General features: G+C 49.4%; 6 protein-coding genes; 3 read left to right on the top strand and 3 right to left on the bottom strand.

Moving 5' to 3' along the window:
- Positions 1 to 462: 462 nt before the first annotated feature.
- On the top strand, positions 463 to 3592 carry FFUJ_04795 (uncharacterized protein; the record flags this gene model as incomplete). XM_023571876.1 has 2 exons in its annotated part: positions 463 to 546; positions 2258 to 3592. The coding sequence occupies 2 exons, from the start codon at positions 463 to 465 to the stop codon at positions 3590 to 3592; spliced, it is 1419 nt and encodes a 472-aa protein (XP_023427113.1).
- A 65-nt stretch (positions 3593 to 3657) lies between these two features.
- FFUJ_04796 (related to multidrug resistance-associated protein) lies at positions 3658 to 8715 on the bottom strand (the record flags this gene model as incomplete). XM_023571875.1 is given in 14 exon segments in its annotated part: positions 3658 to 3871; positions 3873 to 4304; positions 4358 to 5074; positions 5119 to 5173; positions 5229 to 5250; positions 5328 to 5399; positions 5404 to 5567; positions 5617 to 5964; positions 6014 to 6176; positions 6223 to 6396; positions 6443 to 7176; positions 7227 to 7443; positions 7491 to 7855; positions 7950 to 8715. Coding segments are annotated over 14 exon segments (4443 nt in total).
- Positions 8716 to 9449: 734 nt separating this feature from the next.
- On the top strand, positions 9450 to 11833 carry FFUJ_04797 (related to positive effector protein GCN20; the record flags this gene model as incomplete). XM_023571873.1 has 5 exons in its annotated part: positions 9450 to 9533; positions 9586 to 9754; positions 9810 to 10007; positions 10057 to 10249; positions 10297 to 11833. 5 exons carry the CDS (start codon positions 9450 to 9452, stop codon positions 11831 to 11833), a joined length of 2181 nt encoding a protein of 726 aa, XP_023426107.1.
- Positions 11834 to 11895: 62 nt separating this feature from the next.
- On the bottom strand, positions 11896 to 13359 carry FFUJ_04798 (uncharacterized protein; the record flags this gene model as incomplete). The annotated part of the gene is made up of 1 exon (XM_023571872.1): positions 11896 to 13359. The coding sequence occupies one exon, from the start codon at positions 13357 to 13359 to the stop codon at positions 11896 to 11898; it is 1464 nt and encodes a 487-aa protein (XP_023426106.1).
- A 431-nt stretch (positions 13360 to 13790) lies between these two features.
- Positions 13791 to 15920, bottom strand: FFUJ_04799 (probable N2,N2-dimethylguanosine tRNA methyltransferase; the record flags this gene model as incomplete). Its single annotated transcript, XM_023571871.1, has 1 exon — positions 13791 to 15920. One exon carries the CDS (start codon positions 15918 to 15920, stop codon positions 13791 to 13793), a length of 2130 nt encoding a protein of 709 aa, XP_023426105.1.
- A 2327-nt stretch (positions 15921 to 18247) lies between these two features.
- FFUJ_04800 (probable 4-alpha-glucanotransferase / amylo-1,6-glucosidase (glycogen-debranching enzyme)) lies at positions 18248 to 23087 on the top strand (the record flags this gene model as incomplete). XM_023571870.1 has 3 exons in its annotated part: positions 18248 to 18480; positions 18594 to 22953; positions 23010 to 23087. 3 exons carry the CDS (start codon positions 18248 to 18250, stop codon positions 23085 to 23087), a joined length of 4671 nt encoding a protein of 1556 aa, XP_023426104.1.
- Between the last annotated feature and the right edge of the window lie 4 nt (positions 23088 to 23091).

The following is a 23091-nucleotide window of genomic DNA, read 5'->3' as shown; positions in this document are numbered from 1 at the left end:
AAGTTGCAGCATTCTGGCAAGGCAAATAGAACCAAGGTCCAGGCCCTCGATAAGAGCTTCATTTGTCTTGATGGTTTGCTTTCAGAATTTCGTGATAGAGTATTCATCGTGGGGTGCCTATCAGAATTGATAACTTTACGGTACCCCAGGTTGAAATGAGATAACTTCCAATCAGCATGATTCGACTGTTGCTCACCGGTCATCACTAGCAACGGGCAGCTGCCACTTTGTGAGAATACCAACAAACAATCATTTCTCTCTTTAGCATGGGCATGACGGTATAGCTTGAAGCATGGCCAACGATAACCCTGCCCAGGAGCATATAACTTTGGTGGCGAGGGAAGTTGTGCAACCCTCCAGCTCCCTGGATGAAACTTGGCACGCAGTTGTCCATAGTTCACGGCGGCATCTTGCCGACGAACGCCCAAACGATTCAGGAACGGTTGATCCATCACATCCAGGATGGAGATCCCATCGTCAACCCCAGGGGCCAACGAAGAACTGCCGGGCTTAGTAGTATCGCTTTCTGAAGCACTGGTCTCTGGGGTAAGCAAACATGGCCAAGACAAGTAGCGGTGACAGATAACTGTTTCTATGATTAGATGACCAACAGAAATTGCAGGATGATGTAGCGGCAGTTCCCAGGCTGATGCTCCAACTGCTGAGGCATGCAGGTATCCGGACAGTCCATCTAAGACCCCTGCTCCGACCTACAAGCACACATTGAGACCCTTGACAACTGCTGTATCAGATTCTTTACGAAATAATTTGACTGACATGCTCATGACTTGCATTGCATTAGCTACCTAGTAAGTAGGCAGAGACCAATAGACGAGGTAGCGGGTATCCTGATGCAAGATAATAATAGACCCTATTTCAAGGGTGAGTGCAGTTCAGATCAGCGATTGGTACGTTATAATAGCGTCCTCCGTATCAATCCTAGACCACACCTCAGCGCAGTCGTGTAAGTCGAGGTGAGTAGGTGGGCATCCAATGCATACCTTATGCACATCATCGCCGGCCGGTGGGGCTTTTGTCTTGACAAGCCACGGCAATAGAGTGCATTTATTACACGGCATTTCATTGCATATGCATTTGGTCCTGAATGATCCATGAAAGGCCTGCTTTACTGAGTACAGACAAGCAAACAAACAGGATCAGAGACCATGCGTTATTGATTGGGCTTTGGCGGTGATTCAGGTTTACATGGATTGTCGAATCCATTTCCATTGTCTTATACCGAACAAGTGAAAGTGAGGCATGGAGTGCGTGCATGGGCGTATCTTTGCTTGATATGGGCTACCTTACTATGGCAACTCCATTGGGCGAGTTTGTCAAATGACCAATATTGGCAATCTTGTGATCCGACTAAGTTTGTCATGGTTCTGACAAATCTGCCGATATCATCTGGTCTATCGGTACCTAGTACCTACCTATTCAACTCAACTCATCCAATGTCTCTCTACTACTAGGTACTCTACCTACAGAGCACTCTATCAGGGCAACAGGGGTCCGATGACTTTGTGAGCGCTCATCGGCAGTGGCTTGGCGCCTGTGGGGACACTAAGACCAGCCTGGAACTGCCGTCATGGGCGAAAAACAGACGTAATTGTTGGTTACCTGAGGACTCATGAGGGACCCATTCATTGACGATGACTCTTTCGATCCTTCATCATTTCTCGGTCAAACTGGACTCCCACTCTACCACTCCCTGCGTCCCTCACTCGCTTACTCACTCATTCACTGCCACGCGAGACTCAGAATTAGGCAGACAATGAGCGTCTACGGTACTTGCTTGACTCATCGAGACTGATACACGGTCCTAGACAATATAGACAAATACCCTCATAGCATTGTCGCACATCGATTGACTGATTGACTTTCTCTCTCTCTATCTTTTCTCTCTCCAGCTTCAGCTTCAGCTTCAGTGCAGCAGCAGCATTAGAGAGAAGTGCACTACTTGTCCCGGGCATGCCGAAAAAAAGGAACAGCATCAAGTCCTTTAAGCCAGTCTCAGCGGCTTCCCCGACTGCGCCAACATCGACGAACAATTCTGGTGAGTGCTGCAGTGCTTGCTTGCTCTTCTGTGCTGTACAATCATGCCTGTGCAGCTGGACTGACACAAGCACACACCCCTCCCCTCCCCTCTGCTCTACTCTACTCTGCTTTTCTCTTAATCGCCCGGCCACCTCTCGGTTCGCTTCCTTTCAAACACCCCCTCCTTCTTCCCCATATCTTTCTTCAAACCGCGTGGTAGCCAAAGTCTCACAAGCAATACGCAGCAGACAGGCCCTCCCGAAGCGTCAATGAGTTGCTAGCAAACCTGCGTCGTACCTCGATCAGCCCCTCCTCCACCTCGCAGTCAGCCCTGCCTGTTGCTGCTCCCAGTGTACCCCCGGCCATCAGAGAGATACTCCAGATCCCAGACACACCGGCCCCTGCTCCTCGCCGTCTTGCCCGTCAGAGATTCGACGGCAATGGCAGGAGACTCCCTGCTGGCCCTCCTCCCCCCAGGAGTTGGGTCGCCCGTAATCCATCGGATGCTGCTCATGAGGCCTCCTCCATGAGCCAGTCGCGCTTGAAGTCAAGAGGATTGGAAGATACTTGTTTGCCGGGGACTTATCTCCCGGACCGTGGGAGTCTGATAGACATCGTGCTGCAGAAACTCGCATACGAGTGGGCTTTCCACAGAGTGTACAATCAGTACCATCTGTACTTTGTGCCCAACCATTTGAAGGCAGCTCTGATCCGCTATGTTGGAATCGCCAGTGAAGTTGGGCTGTCGTTAAGTGATCTGAAGCTCATTCTGCTACCGCCGCCAGATACTTTTGATGAGACCGAGTTGAATAGTCTAACAGCTTCGAATCCTGAAGTAAACTACCTCGATCTTTCGGGCTCCGCGTGCCGGTCAATTAAACTGAAAGAGATCAGTGACTTGTTATTCCCTGCCAGAGAAGATCAACCCACGACTGAACTACAGGAATCCTGGGACGCTTCCGACAGTATTCCAAGCCCTCCCCGAACTTTGCTGCCCAACCTCACCCACCTTTCGCTCGCCTTGCATCCCGGGCATGCCTCATTCGCATCATGGAAGCAGCTGCTTTCCCTGTCTCCTAAGCTTACCACGCTCACGCATTTGAGTCTGGCCTACTGGCCCGAACCATGCTTAACACCGAGGTCTCGCCTGGCCACCGTATCGAGTCCGCAAGGTCGTTATGCCTATGGCGGGACGAACCTTTATTCACATTCGCTTGATCACGATTGGAGTGAGGCTTTACTGGTATTGCGCATGCTGAGTAAGAATCTATATGCACTCGAGTTTCTTGACCTTACAGGTTGCTGCCCTTGGTTCCCTGCACTGATGGCCGAAACTGGGCATGATTTTGTCAACTGGGCGGATCATTGGGGCAAGATCACTGAGCTTCGGCTCTATACAGGGTGGACTTCTGGTCCTGATGCGATGCCATCTGAGAGATTGCGTTATCGAGAGGGAGTTCAAACGGCTAAGGATGTCGAAAGGCACATTAGAACTATGAGAGCAGGCAAGGGAAGATTCATTGTCGTAGAACGCGACAGCTTAGATGATATATAGACAGTAGACTTAAAACTATGCGCATTGTCCCCCAGCTTTTGTCCCTCAGTGAATTATTCTCCAGATCAATGCCCGGTTGCCCAGAGAGCTTTGAACCTGGTACCTGATGCAAGGAGACTCTTTGGTTCACCGAGCTCGACGACGCACCCCTTGTCCATCACAATTACGCGGTCGAAATCGATGATCGTATCCAGACGGTGGGTGATAAACACGACGGTGTGATCCTTGAACTCGCTCTCAATAACGGCCTTGATAGTCTCTTCGGTCTTTTGGTCCACACTATGGCTCTATTAGTTCCTTAGCTTGTAGTTGCATCGTTTGTTTGACTTGCCTGCTCGTTGCTTCATCTAGAAGCACGATCCTCCCGTCATTCTTCCTCAGCACCGCCCGTGCCAGGAAGAAAAGCTGCTTCTGCCCGTGGCTCAATGTGTCTTGATCGAACGAAGCATCCAATCCCCCATGTCGTTCGATTGGATCATACAGTTCGACAAGACGAAGTGCCTCTTTGATTTCCACGTCGGAGTAGATACCAAGCGGATCAACGTTGTGTCGAACTGTGCCGGGGAGTACGAACTGGTCTTGCGTCAGAGTGATGAGACGACAACGGATCGTTTCTCGAGGAACAGAAGATAGAGCGATCTCATCGATAATGATACTACCAGACGTGGAGTCTAGTAGTCTGAGAAGAGCAAGAAATATAGATGATTTTCCACTGTGAACGAAAGACGATTAGGGCGAGCGAGGCATTGGGGTGGAAATACTAACCTTCCTGTGCGACCGCAGATACCTAACTTCTCCCCTCCCTTGATCCCCAAACTGACTGCATCAAGAGCTTTAATAACTTCTCCGTCTCCGTCACCATACGATGCAGTCAAGTTGTTGATCTGTATAGCTCCTTTGTCAGGCCACTGGACTGGTGGCTGGTTTGTCTCTCCCGGTAAGTTCTCCTCGCTAGTCTCTTCAGCGAATTTCTTAATGCGAGCTACAGCACCGATGGAAGTCTCGATAGAGGTCCAGAACTGAATAAGCATGTTCACGGTCTCACTTAACGAGATTAGCTGCACGAGAGATACGCCAGTTAAACCTACATCGACTTCCCCACGAAGACGAACCGCGAGACCAACGAGAAGAAGAGCCAGGGCTGCGGTGGTCAGGTCGAGGACGAGGACGAGCCAACGCTGGACGATCATGAGGAGATAGAAAGGCCTCTGTGAGCGATCTACAAGAGTGTGGTTGGCCTGAATAACTGCATCTCCCCATCCGAAGGCTCGTATGGTTGCTAGGCCTGAGAGTGTTTCGAGGAATTGGGTGTATAGAGGGGCCTTCTCCTCGAGATCGAGCAGACGGAGTTGACGAGAGGTACGGAGATAACCACGTTGAAGATAGAAATAGACAGCTCCTAGGAGGGGGAATGCAGCTGCTATATAGGGGTTTGAAGAGGCGAGGAGGCCGGCTTTGGCGATGGCACCGAAGAAACCTGTTCTATTAGCAAAGTATTTTGTTGATGAGCCGAGGCCTTGACTTACTGGCGAGAGTCACAACGAGACCAAAAGGGAGGTGGTTGTCCACCATTCCTATATCCTGCGAGAACCTCCATGTGTTAGCTTTCGAAACCACTTCTGCGATATCAGCTTACCGTGTTGTGATTGACCCCAAGTCTGCCGTGGTAAAGAGAGACAAAGGTGCCCTATGAGTATTAGTTGATAGTCCATTTCTACGCCAATCATAGACTTACCGGACTACGGTAGATAGTAGTCTCTTGTGAAGAGTTATCCCAGACTTTGCCGCTACCAGGACAATGACAAACCTACTACCGTCAGTATCCAGTACGTGCAACGAGACTTCATAGAGTACCATATAAGAACAGCAAACCAGATGACTGCCGTAACCTGAAGAGCGGCATAGATACCAAGGTAGTAGCCCGCTTGACCGTTTCCATGCGCATTGTCATCAGTCCAGAATTTCAGCCAAATTGCTAGTCTATGTCAGTATCTCGAACAGTAACCGGATGCCAGGTGACAGACTTGGGAAGCTTTCTAGAAAAGCCCAGATGATCTCGAGTACTAAAAGAACTATCATAAAAAGACCGCCAGTGCTGCTGAAGTAGTATCGATATACCGTCGAGTCCCCGCGTTGTCTGCGCATATCTTCTTCATCGGCTTGTTGCTTTGGGGGCGCCTGTGCTTTCTTAGAGGCCTGTTCTTTGATATTGTCAGTTGCAAGGGTCGAGACTTCGTCTCTATGAACCCCGTCTCTCAGTAAGGAGTGCACATAGCCATCAGTGTCTTTGAGATCAAAGAATGTGCCTTGTTCCGATATTTTCCCATCCTTGTTAAGACAAATGATGTGGTCGGCGGACGATAGAAAGTCGACTATGATCCTGTTAGCAAGCATGTTTGATAAGTACTTGGAGTTTTATACCCGATTGAGTCGCAAGAACAGTTGTCGTATTCCACTGCCTCAGCAAACCACGTTCGCCAAAGAGGTTCTCGAACACAGTATGGGCAGTCTGACCATCCAGTCCACTAAAGACATCATCGAAGAGAGCAATCATAGGTTTTGAATAGACAGCTCTGGCCAATGCCTGTGTAGTTAGTATATAGCAGATTACTCCTTTGGTCTTGACTTACAACGCGTTGCTTCTGACCTCCACTGAGGGCCAGCCCCTTGCTGCCAATAACGGTGTTGTCACCCTGGGGAAGTTGACCGAAATCCTTCTCTATATCACAAGCTTTAACGACAGATTGGTATAGAACAGGGTCGAAGTGCGAGTATCCTATGATGTTTTCACGAATTGTCCGGTTCTGGCATGTTAGCTTAGAAACGAGTGTGGATATCGGTTAGGCATACCAGGAGCCAAGGACTTTGCTCGCACCAGGCAGTTCCCTTACTATAAACATCAATTGATCCAGTTATATTGGGAACTTCTCCAAGAAGCGCTTTCAACAGAGTAGTTTTTCCACTCGCAACTGGGCTGAGAAGTAGGACAAGTTGGTTGCGGCCGACGACAAATGACAAGTCTCGAAGGATGACATGATCCTCTGACCAAGAGATGTTTGCGTCTGAGACTTGAATAACAACTTCTTTCATACTGGAGTCTGTTGTAGATGGCAATGAGGATTCTCTCAGTATTTGTAGCTCGATAGAGTCTCTGGCTCCTTGATCAGGTCGGTTCAACTCTGCAACTGATTCTTGTTGGCGAGAATCTCTTCGAGACTCTTGGGTCAAAAATGTTTGTATTCTTTCAAAAGCTCCCAAAGCAGCACTCATGTCAAGAATTGACTCAAACATAAAGAAAAGTGGCTGCGCGAGGAGAATGATTAGGGACAGAGCGGAGAAAAGTCTAGTAGCATCAAGAGTCTCGCCAGAATTCGAGGCAACCCCTTGGAAGAGAGCAAATGCCACGACCGGAGACATGAGCAAAGGGACTTGAGCAATGGCGGACGTGACACTGCTGACCATCCTGAATGGTTTTGAGGCTTTGATCTCATCTGCTCGGAGGTTGAGGATGGTGTCAGACAGGTTTTGAGTTAGGCCTGAGCCTTTGATGCTCTTAATGTGTCCAATCATGGCAGAAGTGATACCTAGCCAGCATTAGTAAGAACATGCTAGATGAGAGGATCTAGAAACTGACCAACTCGTCTCTGTGTCTTGTCTAACCAGGAGATCTGATACTTGCGCGCCAGAGGTGAAACGAGAATCGTAGCAATGAGTGCTACGAGCGACACAATTATGGGACCTACAGCAGCATAGCCTACGTGAGTGCTCAGTAACCAAGCGGCTATGGCAAGCTGTATGATGTTTGCCCAAAACTCGTGGATCTCTCTGACTGCCCTCACAATAACATCGACCTAGGAAATAGTCAGCCCGATACATAATTTTGTGAAATGGTCCTTACATCAGAAGACATGAGCGTCACCGCCGCTGAATCGTCTGTTGTCGTGATGCTCAGATCGGTGGCCTTGGAGAACACGGCAGACACCAACACTCCACGCAACAATGTGACAGACCGAGCATTGCGATGCCAATAGAGGGCTTGTGAAAGAGCAATACCAGAGTAAACAAGACCGTAGGCTGCGATGATACCGTAACCAATGTTGATAGACTGAGAGGTATCGTCGAGAAACACCAGCAGCCGGTTGAGAATGAGTGGTTGGCATATAGTGAATGCCAGAAGAGCCAGGCGAGGAAGAATAACAGCAATGATAGACCATCGCAGTGTCGTGACGCAACATGAGATCAGCCGGTGTTTGCGAACCGGAGCTAATCCAGCATTTAGTACATGGACATCACAGAGGAGTTTAAAGTATAATACTATGTAGCTATCTGAGAAGGGGAAGGGAATAAATAGACAAACCTTTCTGGGTATGCCAATGCTTCCAAAACCCGTCGATCAGTCCCGCCGAGCCCATCTCCTCGTCCAACTCAAACAGATCCATCGGCCGCAGAAGCTTTCGAAATCCCGTCAGTAGCAACGGAGTTACCCACGCAAAGACGGCTCGGGCGTACAGTCCCGCCGTGACTTCGGGAGAGTGGGGCCCGGAGCCGGCGACAAGATGTGGGGCTTTGTTCCACCCTTCAAGAACGACAATAATCGCTTTCAGAGCAAAGGCCGCCGTGAAAACAGATGGAATAGCCGCACTCATAGGGACAAGCCAGAGGGTGCGAAGGAGCGTGACATCAAGGAGCAAAGACGCAGCTAGAAACAGACTCAAGAGAGAGGATGGACGAGGAGATTTGGCATGTTCAACACGAGAGAGGACACAGGACATCAGGCTTGAGGCAAAGGATACACATGCAGCAGCGACAGAGACGCGATCTAGACGCGAATTGGAAGGGCGTATAGCCCAAAGGACAACGAGCATGAGATGAAGTACAGCCAAAAGAGCGATCAACGCCAATTTGACAGTTCGAAGACGGTGGCCAGTGACTTTGACGGGGACATTCCGGAGCCGAAAAAGACGAACAGGAGCGAGGATGAGGAGAAGAGCGGCTGGAGACAGCACGAGAATGGATTGCTCAAAGACGAGAGTAAAGTCGAAGCCATCGCGACATTCAGGGCCAACAAAGGGTCCGAAAGAAGCGTCGAGAGAAGAAGTGCACAGATTCTCAGAAGAGTTCATTTTGATCGAGATAGCGAGTGAAGTTGTAAGAAGAAGAAATAAAGGAGTTGGGGAGGAAGTGAGTGGTTGTTATTTATTTGGGAGATACCCTGGCCATAAGTGATAAGACAGGAGAGGCAGAATTAGGAAGGTGGTTAATCACTGTAGTAAATAAGGATGATAGGGTAAATAAGTAAGGTAGGTATCAACTTGGTAAGAGATAGAGATACACGCAACTCAAACTGCATAAGGAAGACAACGGAGTATGACTCAAGCATGCGCCAAAATTATATAAAGTCAGTCAGAACGCTACTTCTCTTCTAAAATTGATGTTTCTTTTTATTGCAGCGTGGGGAAGTGCATGTAATTGCGAGCTCAGCCAAGTCATTCGGCGTGAGTCACGCACTTTGTAACACCACAAATGGTGGCACTTGAATCGCACTAGTTACTAAACTTGGAGGCGACAATTCAAGCAAACAGTCGCATTACGAATTGGGATTGCGAATAGTGCAACTCCTAAGTGCAGCCAAGAAAAATGTATCGAAATTATGCACTGTGAATGCAGATCCCCTACTGTTGAAGAATCAATAAATAGGGCCTATTCATCAATATCATCAAGCCTTGTTTTCAGGGCAGCTTCGACTTATAGCGATAGCTTCTTTATCAACTCAAGTTCGTTCGTTCAGCCTTTTGGTCTTTGTAGATCGTGTACAAGTACTATTCCTGTCATTTTATTCAATTGCTCAACCTCCAACATGACGTCGGCAGCCTCTGAATCTGTAGCGACTATTCTCTGCAACTCCAAGCAGACACGCTTCCAAATCACCAATCATCGCGAGGTTTGTCACAAACTCATCACTTATTCTCTGTCTATCTACTTACCATCCATAGCTTGACATCGATGGAATCAACATCACAGTAACTTCAGGCGACAAACCTTCTGGCAAAGGAAAAGCAAAGTCAAAAGGCGAGGGCATTGAGATTCTCGCTGGGGCCAAGCTTCGACTGAAAGAGGGCCAGAGATATGCTCTTGTTGGACGCAATGGAACTGGAAAGTCTAGTAAGAAAGTGTGTATGATATTGTCGTTGATGAGGTGCTAACAGTGGCAATCCAGCACTACTCAAAGCCATCGCTGAGAAACTCATCCCAGGCATCCCAGAGGAGACTAGAATTGCTATTTTACAGCAAACTAGACTGACTGATGAAAAGCCTGAGGAGAGACCCGACACCAGCAATGCCGGCAAAGCATCTGTGCTGGAACAAGTCATCGAAAAGGCTACAGCCAAACATGCCATCGAACAGGATATCAAAGGTACTCCATCCACTATTTCAGCCCAGACCTCGCCTAACTCTTTATGCAGATCTAACAGAAGGGATAAATGCCTCTGATCCATTTACCCCAGTCAAGTCATTGAGGCATCTGAAGCACAGAAAGCACCAAGAGCGTCTCTTCCGTCTCGATAAAGATGCTCGGCTTCGCAGTGGTGCTCGCGGCATGCAAGCTCGCAAAGCACTCACTGCCTTCGAAAAGGTCGTAGCTGAGTCAAATGAACTGTAAAAGCTGTCTCCCATCTTTCGTCGTCTTTTCTAACTCTCCATAGCCTGAGGCAATCCAATGAGGATATCTCACCCGAAACTCTTCAAGCTGAGACCCAAGAAGCAGTCGATATGCTCGCCGATCTTCAACTACAGGTCGATCCAACTCGTGTATCAGAGATTGAGTCCAAGGCTAAAAAGATCCTGACCGGTCTGGGCTTTTCAGAAACTCTTACCCAGAAACCCATTTCGAGCTTGTCTGGAGGCTGGCACATGCGTGCTTCTCTTGCCACTGCTCTGGTTCAAGAAACCGATATCCTCATCCTCGATGAGCCTACTAACTTTCTCGACCTCTTAGGAATCATCTGGCTCCAACGCTATCTTCAGGATCTCGAAGAAACAGAGAACCCACCAACACTCATTCTCGTATCCCACGATCGTGACTTCATCTCTCTTTGCACCGATCTGCTAATCCTCAAAGACAAGCAACTTACTTACTTCCATGGCGATTTTCCCACTTACGAGGCATCGCAAAGTGAGCGCAAACAATGGCTTACCTCCATGAAAGAAGCCCAGGACAAGCAAAAAGCGCATATCGAAAAGTCCATCGCTGCCAACATGAAAGCTGGCAAGGCAAACGACGATACCAACAAACTCCGTCAGGCCAAGTCTCGTCAGAAGAAGCTTGATAACCGCTGGGGGTTGCAAGTCAACGCAAGGGGCGGCCGTTTCAAGCTCAATCGGGATCTTGTTGGCTTTCACTTGACTGCGCGTGATGATATCGACATTCCACCAGAAGACCGCCCCGTCGTGGTGAATCTTCCTGAGCCACCTGACCTGCGCTTCCCTGGTGCTCTGGTCTCTCTCGAGAAGGTTGCGTTCCAATATTCAGCCAAGACACCACTTATTGTCCAGGATATTACTCTTTCTGTTGGCATGGGGGACCGTATTGGCATTCTTGGCCTCAATGGAGCGGGCAAGTCGACACTCATCAAACTCCTCGTTGGTGAGACTCGGCCTACGTCTGGAACCCTAAATACACATCCCCGGTTGAAGCTGGCATACTACTCTCAACACGCCGTTGAGACACTGCAGTCTCTCGGTCGCGAAGAACCAGCTCTTACAGCTCTTGCTCTTCTCACTCGCGAAGTGGAAGGCGAACTCACAGAAGGAGATATTCGCGGTCTTTTAGGCCAACTTGGTCTTCCAGGCCGTATTGCATCCGACGTTCCCCTGTGTAAACTATCGGGAGGGCAAGTTGTGCGTTGTGAGCTGGCTCGTCTCCTATGGCGACGACCTCATTGTCTTGTTCTTGATGAAGTCACGACTCATCTCGATTACGAGACTGTGACTGCACTGAGGGAGGCATTGAGGGATTGGGAGGGTGCTGTAATTTTAGTAAGTCACGATCGATGGTTTATGCGAGGTGTGATTGAGGGTGCTGTGGATGAGGATGAGGAAACAGACGGAGATGACGACGATGAGGAACTCATGCGAAGAAGGATTGTGTACAGGTTGAAGGGTGGTAAGATGGATACATTGGAGAATGGTGTGGATGAATTTGAACGGCTCATCGAGAAGAGGGTCAAGAAGCTTCTTTAAGACTAGAGGATATTCATTCGGGTGCATGTAGAACATTCCTGAGTATATAGAGAGGATCAGGCCTATCCACGGCTCTCTAAAATAACAGGGCTTGCCAGGATCTTGAAGAGACTGTGATCAAGCATATTGATACTCATATCTCCACCTTCAGGTATCTCAACGATAGTCCCATCGATGCACACCTTCCGCCGTCTCTCATCTCTCTCCAGAACCGAAATTTTGACTTCGTCGACTTCATCATAGCCAACCTTTTCTCCATCAGGCCACTGCATACCAACATGACTGCCCTCATCGTATGCCTTCATCATGACACTCATCGTTCGCTCACCACCAATTGGTCCAAAATGTACAAGTCTAAGCTGTGATTGCAATGGCTTAGTAGCAGGCGAAATGGCGAACTTTCGCTCCATGTTCGATACAAGAGCTGTGAGCACGTAGGCATGTGACTCGCGAGGAATATCCTCAAACGTAGTAGAACCTCGACGCCGAATAGACACTTTTGCAGCATATGGGTGAGACTCCTTCAGAAGCCCTTCAGCGACCATGTGGAACCGCTTATCGCCGTGGACACGATATTCAGGTGTGTCGCTCTCGTGGACAAGACTTGCGTGAAATCCGTAGCTAGCTACAATAGCTCCCTGAAGATGCGTGACTGACGTCTCCTGCTTCTGAATCTGGTTTACGGCAGGAGTAGAAGGCCGTTCCTTGGATTTGTCAGTAAACTTGACGATATGGGATCCAGGGGAGAATGCTGCCCGGAAGACGGGAAGATCAGCGCCAACGCCTTGGAATAATGTTCGAAGCCCGAGTACAAGTGGGCTTGGGCCAGGCTCGGTGTAGAGTGGCTTGTGGGTAGAATGGAAGAGGGCATTTCCGGTGCCCAGAGGGAGAAGGGCAACTGTAGGAGGATTCTCTGGCACCTGATTCCCGTCAGAGCCGTTAAGGAGATCGACGATACCACCATCTCCACTCAGAAGCACGATAGTCCTCGCTTTCGAACGCTCATCTGTAGTCCATAACTGCTTTGCATAGTCTCGGATGGTCTCTGGGCTTTCTGTGTGAATAAGACGATATGTCGATTTGCCAGAATCATCTCCTGCGATGTATGTCCAAACAGGATGGAGAACATCTTCCCAGACTTTTGACGCTAGTCCAACGCCTGATTTGATCGAGACGATAATGTCCACCTGGTTTGTGACACCATGCTCGTTAGCAGAGCCGTGCTTAAGATGAGGGGGTAATCCGGCCACTGTGAGACTTCGAAGGTCGGTGGGTATTTCCTCCGTCTTCAGTATCGAGAGCTGAAATGGGATTTCCTTGTTCTCTGGGTCCTCCTTGAGGAAAAAGAGTAGGTATTGCGAGGACCCTGATTGCGAGTTTGTTGCTTCGTGAACCAAGACAAGCTCATGACGTGAAGCACTCTCGGATGTCCCGGTGCGAGTCCACGTCAGATTGTCTTCAGTGACGGAGACATTTTCCACGGTTGTCACTTCGGCTAGGTGAGTGTTCTCCAAAGTAGTAGACATTGCGACAAATGGTCAAGATTCAGAACAGATGAAGAGAGAATAGAAGAATATGTGGTATCTTTATTGTAATCTGGCGCTATTGGCCAATCATGAATACGTGTAACAGGAGGAGCAGATGCAAAGGGAAAGCGGCCAGGATTAGAGAGACGGGAGCCGAAGTCGCTAGGCTCGAGTATGGAGCTGAACGGTTTTCGAATTGTGTTTAAAGACGAGTTTGTGAATGATGAAGAAACCAAGTTCAAAAACCCTCAGTGAAACTCATCTCGGCCTTTGTGGGGCTGTGTTGCTGACGAAAAGATGATAGGCACGCCAGCATCGCGCAATCGATTAAAAAATCCCACAGGATCGCCTTCTTTAACCAGTAAGACCAAGTAAATGATTAATAGTTGTGCTTTTTTTTTCTTTTTTTCTTTTAGTCAGATTGTACATTATCATCGACGGCTCGCTTTAGCCAGAGGACCCCAGTTTTCTCGGGGGTTCATCTGGTATCGCACCAGCTTCTGCTCTCCTCGTCTTCGTGCAAGACGTGCTAGGTTCTCGTCGAATACGAGTGTCTTGCGCAATTGTGCCTCACTAAGGAGGAGCTTGACATCGCCGTTTGGTGCATCTGCTCTACCCTCGACAGGGGCCTCTGAAGTCTGCTGTTCCACGCCCTCCATCGCAGAGTCATCTTTAGCCGTTTCCTCTGTAGCCTCGGGCTTCTCTTGTCCAATGATTCCAGCATCAGTCAGAATCTTCCATGCGGCGCTGTTTTTCTTGATGCTCGATTCTTTGATCGGTGACTTCTGGCGAATCCATTCCGTTATTATCCACCAGATTGTAGACCATGGCGCGTCAGTCTTGATACTTCCTGGTCGGCAGTGGCTTCGAGCAGTGCGGTAGCCAAGATGGATCAAAGCACCTCGAACCATGTCCTCACTTGGGGTCACGCAGCTCACCACATTGGCCAAACGGCTTGGGATAATAAAGAAGGGATAGTGGTCAACGGTTGCAAGCTGAGCATCCTTGGGATCGACAGGCTCCTTGACCTCAGGACCAGGCAGATACTCTTCGAGGGCTGTTCGCAGCATACCCTCAAGTCTGGGCATCGTGCCATAGATAGAAGGGTCAGCCTTGGGAATCTGCGCCAGAAGCCTCTCAATAAACTCTTGCGAATGAATGTGACCACCATACATAGGGCCATTAATGTGCATCTTCATTCCACAGTGTTCGCAGTGTCGATCGGCTGATGGTCCCTGGGCCATAGTGTGCTTGTAAAAGGCGCCATTGCCCTTCTTGTTCGGCGCGGGCTTGCTTCTCAACATAGGCTGTGTTTCCCAAGCACCACAGCCTGAGTCGCAGCTGTAGACTAGCATAGTCTTGGAAGCGAGGAACTTGACCGACTGCGGGGACTTGGTCACCTTGATGAAGAATTTGGTGTAAAAGTCGATCGAGAGCGAGAGAAGAGGCTCAATTGCCAACCCATACCTGGCAGCCGAGGTAGCCACGGCGTTCAGAACAAGTCGAAGACCAGCTTCATGGGAGTGCATTCCCTTGATTGGAATTCCGCCGTAAAGCGCAAACGTCTTCTCGCAGTAGCTGTGACCTGCCCACACCGCACTGTCTGTACAGGTGATACATAAGAGGCCACCGTCGTCTCTAATAGATTGTACGGCAGCGTCAAAGAAAGGTGCAGCTGTACCATAAGGATCCAGGTCAATAACATCGAACTTGTTGGTCTTGCCTGGGTTTCCACCCTTGTCTCTGTTGGACAAGTCGTCTGCGATGCCTCGATACATGAGCGCAAGCGCATCACCTTGCGTGACGGTAATCTTGTCCTCAAGTCCGTTGTGCTTGGCGTTCATCCTGATAGACTCGGCAGCAGTGTCGGATAAATCGTTGGCCTTGACAGATGTCACAAAAGGTAGTTCGTGGGCATATCGAAGTGCTCGCAGCCCAGACGCCGATAGCGCATCCAGGATACGAAATGAGGGCTTTGCTTCTTTCTTGGGCTGTCGTGCTTCGGCATCGTTGGGTTTAGCAGCCTCTTCAGTCGCTTGCGCTTTATCCTGTGGTGGAGGGTTCACGGGCTCGGCAGGCTTCTGGTCGTCATCGCCTCGCTTGCGCTTCTTGCTCTGCTTGTTCATCCTCGACTCGTACTGCTCTTTCCTCTTCTCCAAAGACATTTCGCCATATGTCTTGATCGCGAGAACAGAGAGATCACGGTTGTATTGCTGGATAGGATTGTAGAACACCTGCTGGACTTCCCCACGATCCTCACCAATCTTAGCACCCTGAGGCACCAAGATGGTAGCTTTTCCCTCTGTGACCGCCCTAAACTCCTTCCCCTCGACGGTAACAGTTTCGACGCTGACTTTTTCCTCCGCCATTTTTGCTGTGGTCGAAAATTGGCGATGCGCAATCGTCTTGTCGCAGAGAGCTCGGTAGTTGCGATTTGTGCTAAGGATCCGAGTTTTCGAAAAGCGGTTTGTGAGATCCAAGATCGCTCCAGCGCCAAAGTTCGATCTTGATCTCCAGAAAACACGAAACATGTAATTATGTTGCTTGGAAAGAACCTTCATGGCTCGAGAGCTTGTGGTTAACTGAAGCTAAATTTTATAAAATTCTGCCGCCTGCTATGGTTCATGACCGTATACGGCAGGCGGTGAGAGCAGCCATCTTAACTCATGATGGAAACTCGACAATTGCGTTTCTTAAGAGGTTGTAAAGGATTCTATATATTCGTTCTTCAAATTCAATTCAATCAATCTTCAGTTTGCTTTCTTTAATTGTGTATACACGAAACATTGGCTAACAGCTTGGCATAATCTCATTGTCTGCAACTGCTTAGGAAAAACCACAGCGTCAAAAACATCGTAATGTGTAATAGGCATCTAAGTCTAACATTAAATTATTTCACGAGAAAATGAATGCGGTGGGATGACATGAAATTTGGGTTCACTCAGGTATGAAATACCAGTGTCAAAATGAACTATCCTTCGATACTCCATGAACTTCGTGGCTTCTACCAATCCACGTTCTCTGAATGGCTTCAGGGTAAGTTACCTACCTATTTTTGGCAACTGTCGATCTTGGAGAAGGATTAATAGGGAAGGTCTCCAACTCTCCACAGATCCATAGCAAGTGGAGGCATGAACCATTTATTGCTCGCATCAGACCAGACCAGACCAAGAAGTTCGTCGTATACAATCAGATCATCACTTAATTCTCTCAATCTGACTGCATGACTCGGCACTTGGCTTTAGGTCAAGCGGTCAACTTGTCAGTCAAGTACAGAAACCAATCGAAGACATCTTTTGACAGTCAATGTCCATCGACTAACAAAAAAAAACTCTGCTTGAGCCTCTGTTGATCAAGGCGCAACAGCTCCGAGCTCTGCCCTAGAGGAAGCGAACTCCAAGGATCCCCCCGCCCTGTATGTTGAGATGACGGGGGCGCTAAGACCCATGGAGATGAAAAAATTTGGGGGATGGGGGAAAATTGGATAGGTTGCACTTCAATGACGTAGTAACTGTGTAAAAGCATGCAAGTTGGCATGTGAATTTGACTCAATTGTAAGTACTCGAGTTATTCCCAACAAACTGCTGTAAAATGCTCTTCTTTGCTGGCAAATCCATGAGAATCAATTTCCTCATCAAGAACAAGAGCCGCACACGGAAGCTCCCCCCTCACCATCGCTCTTCATGCGTTGCGAAGCTTCCCCTGGAGGCGCCATGAGGAATTGACTCAGAGACGTACAAAACTAGGCCAACTCCGTACAAGGCACGGCTTGCATTCGTATCCTGTTGTATCAATATCGGGAGTCTCTTGAAGCTAAGCCAGGAACATCGTGGCTCGGTACCTTGTTTGCTTCAGCTTCGACGCGACTAACAAAAGCCAATTGCTCGCCCATTGGCCGTGAGTGATTTGTTGTTGGCTGACAAGTTACAACTGCTACATACCCCTCCACGCACAAGATAGAGCTGCTGCAGCCTCTTGAAGCTACTGGGAACAATATCTTGGAATTAACAACCCGGCACTCCCGGACAACCAACCTGGTTCCCCGTCTTGACCGCCAAAGACAACATCCAAGGTTTGGTTGTACGAAGCTGATATGACTGTATCCAGCAGATTCGACCAGAAGCTATAGGATGTGATGGAGGAGGATTCTGACCTATAGTACTTTTCATCGTGCGGTAGCTCACTCAACCTGAGTGTGTAGTATGAATGTATGTATGTACTAAATAAGGCACTTGTTGAGCTGTCCAAATTCGGTTACATGAAAATGACTTGATCGAGGAGTTGTTTGCTTTTTTCTTCTTCCCTTCTCTTCTTTCTTCTTTTTGGTGTAGACATAATATTTCTTCCTCGTTCCTGCCCTCTTGTCTCTTCCTCTCACTCACTCACTCATGTCCTTCACCTCGTCAACCCCAAGCTCAATCTCACTTTTTCCCAAAAACATCGCCCAACATTGGCTTCTACCTTAATTATTCCTAGACACCCTTTTCTTCTCCCTTTCAGCCTTTTTTAGGCCTATGCCGTAGGCTGCTTCAGGCCTATCCCCTCTTCCTCCCACCATCACCTTATCTTTGGGATATTATCCCTCCTGTCGCTCGCTCAGGTTGTCGATCCCGCTCGATATCCCAGATCCAAGATCCCTGAACCGAACCGACGAGCCCACTAAAAACGACCCAAGCAGCGTCTTCGGAGCTCACTGACCACGGAGCACCCCACTAAGTTAACTTGCCTACTGCGGACGCGAACCGTTAGCTATCGATCATTGCTCCACTGCGACAGGCACGTTGCGTAGTGCAACAGCACTTCCTTGGTTACCAGTTTCAGTGTCTGGCTGAGCTGTGCTTTTATCGTTTCGCGGGGCACGAAGCGCCCGCTCTTCTCTTCTCTCATCATGAGTCCACCGCACACCATGACATCCAACGAGGTTTATTTGCTACCGCTCAACGATGATGGCTCACCTCAGGTGCAAGGTGAATACATCTATCTCGCGCCCAGATCTCACGAGCCTGTGACGATTCGTTTTGCCATCGAGGGCACCTCGTCCATCTGCCGTCATGGCAGCCTTTGGGTCAACATCCCTGCCCAAGGTGATGAGTTTCGCCGCGATCATTTTCGCGAGTTCAAGTAAGCTTTGGCACTCATTTTGATCCAATTGATCACTTTTGAGGCAGTTTGAACTGTCCCAATGCTGTAACAAGCACACGCAACTCTGTGTAACTAACACAGTCGTTTTACAGACTTACACCCGATTTCAATCGAACTCTCGAAATATCCATTCCCATTTACCAACCTGGTGCCTATGCGTTCTACACTACCTACGCTGAGCTGCCTGACCTCAAGAAGGAGCTAGAAAATAGCTCTGAACAGAAGGAGAACCTCAAGAAGACTCCCCTGTACTACATCGATGTTGCGCCTAGACTGAAACTCGACGGCCGGCCATTGCCGTTGCCTGCCTTGTCAATTTTCTCCGTCATTAGCAAGTTCATGGGTAAATATCCCAATGACTGGGAGCGTCATCTTCACGGTATTAGCGATCGCGGCTACAACATGATCCATTTTACTCCTCTCCAGGTGCGCGGAGTGTCCAACTCCCCATACAGCTTGTATGACCAGCTCGGCTGGGACCCTGCTTGTTTTCCAGCAGGAGAGGAGGATGTGCAGAAGATGGTGGACAGCCTAGAACGTAACCACTCTTTGCTGAGTTTGACTGACATTGTGCTTAACCACACCGCAAACAACACAAAATGGCTTGAAGAGCATCCTGAAGCAGGCTACAATTTGATCACAGCACCCTGGCTCGAGTCCGCTTATCAACTAGACACAAGTCTCTTGGAGTTGAGCGACAACCTGGCAAAGTTGGGACTGCCCACTGTTGTCAAGTCCACCGATGATTTGCTACTCATCATGAATGCAATCAAGACCGAGGTCCTTGCCAAAATCAGGTTATGGGAATACTATGCGGTTGATGTGGACCGAGATGCCGACGAGGCAGTTAAAGCCTTCTCCCAGGGAACGAAATACACCTCTGACGATGCTTCAGATTTCGAGAAGAAGTTGGAAAACGCTAAATCTGCATCAATCAAGGACCAAGTCGAGTTCTTCAGGGAGTTCGGTTTGACAGGCACCGACCGAATGGGTGAGCGCTTTCGAAGGCGCGTCAAGCCTGACGTAGCTGCTAGCTTTTTGGCTTCGTCCGTGGGTTCTTCCGACGAGAAAGCAGCCAGGGCCAAGATTGTCGAGATCTTGGAGATTCTCAATGTAGACTACTACAAAGAGTATGATGCCGAAGTGGATGGCGTTCTTCAGCAGATCTTCAACAGGATCAAGTATGTTCGGCTTGATGACCACGGTCCCAAGCTTGGCGAGATCAACAAGGAGAACCCCCTAATTGAGCCTTACTTCACCCGACTCCCCAAAAATGATACAACATCCAAGCTCAAGCCCGAAGAGATGGCTTTGGTCAACAATGGATGGGTTTGGGGCGGTAATGCGCTGGTCGACAACGCTGGACCTGAGTCCAGGGTGTACCTTCGCCGAGAGGTAATCGTCTGGGGTGACTGTGTCAAGTTACGATACGGCTCAGGCCCAGAAGACAACCCTTGGCTGTGGGAGCATATGACCAAGTATGCTCGCACACTGGCCAAATACTTTGCCGGTCTCCGTATCGATAACTGCCACTCAACTCCCATTCACGTGGCTGAGCACATTCTTGACGAGGCCCGCCGAGTGCGACCTGACTTGTATGTTGTGGCCGAATTGTTTACAGGCTCTGAAGAGATGGACTACGTTTTTGTGAAGCGCCTTGGTCTCAGCTCCCTTATTCGTGAAGCCATGCAGGCATGGAGCACGGGTGAGCTTAGCCGACTGGTTCACAGACACGGAGGTCGACCTATTGGAAGCTTTGAGGTCGATGAAGTTTCCAAGTCGGATGTTCGCACCCCATCGAGTAGTCCGACTAGACTCAAGAACGGCGAGACGAATGGGCATGTATCGCATTCAAGAGAGATTATTCGCACGATCAAGCCAAGCCCAGTGCATGCTCTATTCATGGACTGCACCCATGACAACGAGACACCGGCACAGAAGCGTGATGCCCGCGACACTCTTCCCAACGCTGCTCTTGTATGCATGTGCTCCAGCGCTACTGGTAGTGTTATGGGATACGATGAAATCTATCCAAAGCTTGTCGACCTTGTCAACGAGACCCGACTCTACACATCTGCCTCGTCTGGAACAAAGTCTATTAAGATTGGAGGCGGCGAGGAGGGAATTGGCGGCGTCAAGAAGCTGCTTAACCAAATACACACTTTGATGGGCAAGGACGGATACGATGAGACTCACATCCATCACGAAGACCAGTACATTACTGTTCACCGAGTGCACCCTGAATCTCGCAAGGGTTATTTCCTCATTGCACATACAGCTTTCCCAGGCTACGGCAATGGCAACGGTGATTTTAGCCCTGTTCATCTCACTGGAACCAAAGCTCGACACCTGGGTAGCTGGATGCTCGAGGTTGACGCTGGTGAAGAGGCAACGCAGCAAGTGCTCGGGGACAAGAAGTTCCTGCGCGGCTTGCCTAGCCGAGTTAAGGACGTACCCGGCATTCGCATGGAAATCAATGGTGACGACACTACCATCACTGTGCGCGACAAGTTCCCCCCTGGAAGCATCGCCCTGTTCGAGACCTGGATCCCCGCCGCTGAGCATTCGTCTGGCTTGGACAATTATGTCACCTCAGGGTCCAAGGCTGCCTGGAATGAGCTCAGTCTGACAGACCTCAACTTCTTGATGTATCGATGTGAAGCTGAAGAGAGGGCCGAAAGCGACGGCCGAGATGGTGTCTACGACACCCCTGGACATGGAAAACTTGTCTATGCTGGTCTCCAAGGATGGTGGAGTCTTCTCAAGAACATCATTAAGGACAACAACCTGGCCCACCCACTGTGTCAGAACTTACGTGATGGTGAATGGGCTTTGGACTACATTATTGCAAGACTGCAGCGAATCAGTGCCACTCCAGGCAACGAGGCACTTGCCCAACCCCTGAGATGGCTCGAGGAGCGATTTGATGCCATCCGAAAGATCCCCAGTTTCCTGCTTCCTCGTTACTTTGGCCTTGTCCTGCGTACTGCTTACATGGCAAGCTGGGACAGATCTCTCGAGCTCATGAACTCTAGCGTCCGAGATGGCCAATGGTTTTTGCAAAGCTTGGCCATGGTCAGTGTTCAGCAAGTTGGATATGTCAAGTCAGCATCATTGTGGCCTTTCAAGTTGGTTCCGTCTCTGGCTGCTGGTCTTCCTCACTTCGCTGTTGAATGGGCCCGATGCTGGGGCCGAGATGTGTTTATCGCTCTCCGTGGACTTCTTATTGGTACTGGCCGTTTTGACGACGCCAGAGAACACATCCTTGCATTTGCCAGTGTATTGAAGCATGGCATGATCCCCAATCTTCTCAGTAGTGGCGATGCTCCCAGATATAACTCTCGAGACTCCATCTGGTTCTTCCTTCAGTGCATCCAGGATTATACACGTTTTGCCCCAGAGGGACTTGATATTCTCAAGGCCAAGGTCAAGCGCCGTTTCCTGCCTTACGATGACACATGGTTCCCCACCAACGATGAGAGGGCATACTCAAAGGAGAGTACCATTGAGGAGATTATCCAAGAAGCACTCCAAAGACATGCTTCAGGCATGAAATACAGGGAAGCTAATGCCGGTCCCCAAATTGATTCCCAAATGAAGGATGAGGGTTTCAACCAGGAGATCAAGGTTGATTGGAGCAACGGTATCATCTTTGGCGGTAACCAGTTTAACTGTGGCACATGGATGGACAAGATGGGTGAGAGTGAACGCGCAGGATCCAAGGGAATCCCTGGAACTCCTCGTGATGGTGCTGCTATCGAGATCACTGGCATGTTGTACAGCACTCTCGACTGGCTCGCTGGGCTTCATGAAGATGGAAAATATGCCTATGCAGGCGTGGACAAATCCGAGGGTGGCTCTATCTCCTTGGCTGACTGGGCTGGTCTACTCAAGGCCAACTTCGAGCGCTGCTACTATGTACCCATTTCTCCCGAGGAAGATTCCAAGTACGACGTCAATACGTCAATTGTGAACCGCCGAGGAATTTACAAGGATCTCTACAAGTCTGGCAAGGAGTATGAGGACTACCAGCTGCGTCCTAACTTTGCAATTGCCATGACTACTGCACCAGCTTTGTTCGACCCAGACCATGCCATGCATGCTCTGTGTGTTGCTGATGAGGCCCTTCGGGGACCCCAAGGAATGGCGACTCTGGACCCTGCGGATCTGAACTACCGCCCTTACTACGTCAACAGTGAAGACAGTGACGATTTTGCTACAAGCAAGGGCCGTAACTACCATCAGGGACCCGAGTGGATCTGGCCTACTGGCTTCTTCCTCCGGGCCCTGCTCAAGTTTGACCTCAAGAGACGAACAACACCTGAGGGTCGCACTGAGGCATTCCAGCAGGTTACCCGAAGACTCAGTGGGTGCAAGAAGATGATCCAGGAGAGCCCTTGGGCTGGTCTCCAAGAGCTGACGCAAAAGAACGGCGAATACTGCGCTGACTCTGTAAGTCGATTTGTTGAGTATGTGAACACTGTGATCTTATACTAATCCCTAAACAGAGTCCTACACAAGCTTGGTCGGCAGGGTGCCTGATCGACTTATACATGGACGCTACTGAGGAACAGAACAAGGCATAGAGCC

Source organism: Fusarium fujikuroi, chromosome FFUJ_chr02 (assembly GCF_900079805.1).
Source record: "Fusarium fujikuroi IMI 58289 draft genome, chromosome FFUJ_chr02".
NCBI lineage: Eukaryota > Fungi > Ascomycota > Sordariomycetes > Hypocreales > Nectriaceae > Fusarium > Fusarium fujikuroi.
This window is presented reverse-complemented; position numbering and strand designations above follow the sequence as displayed.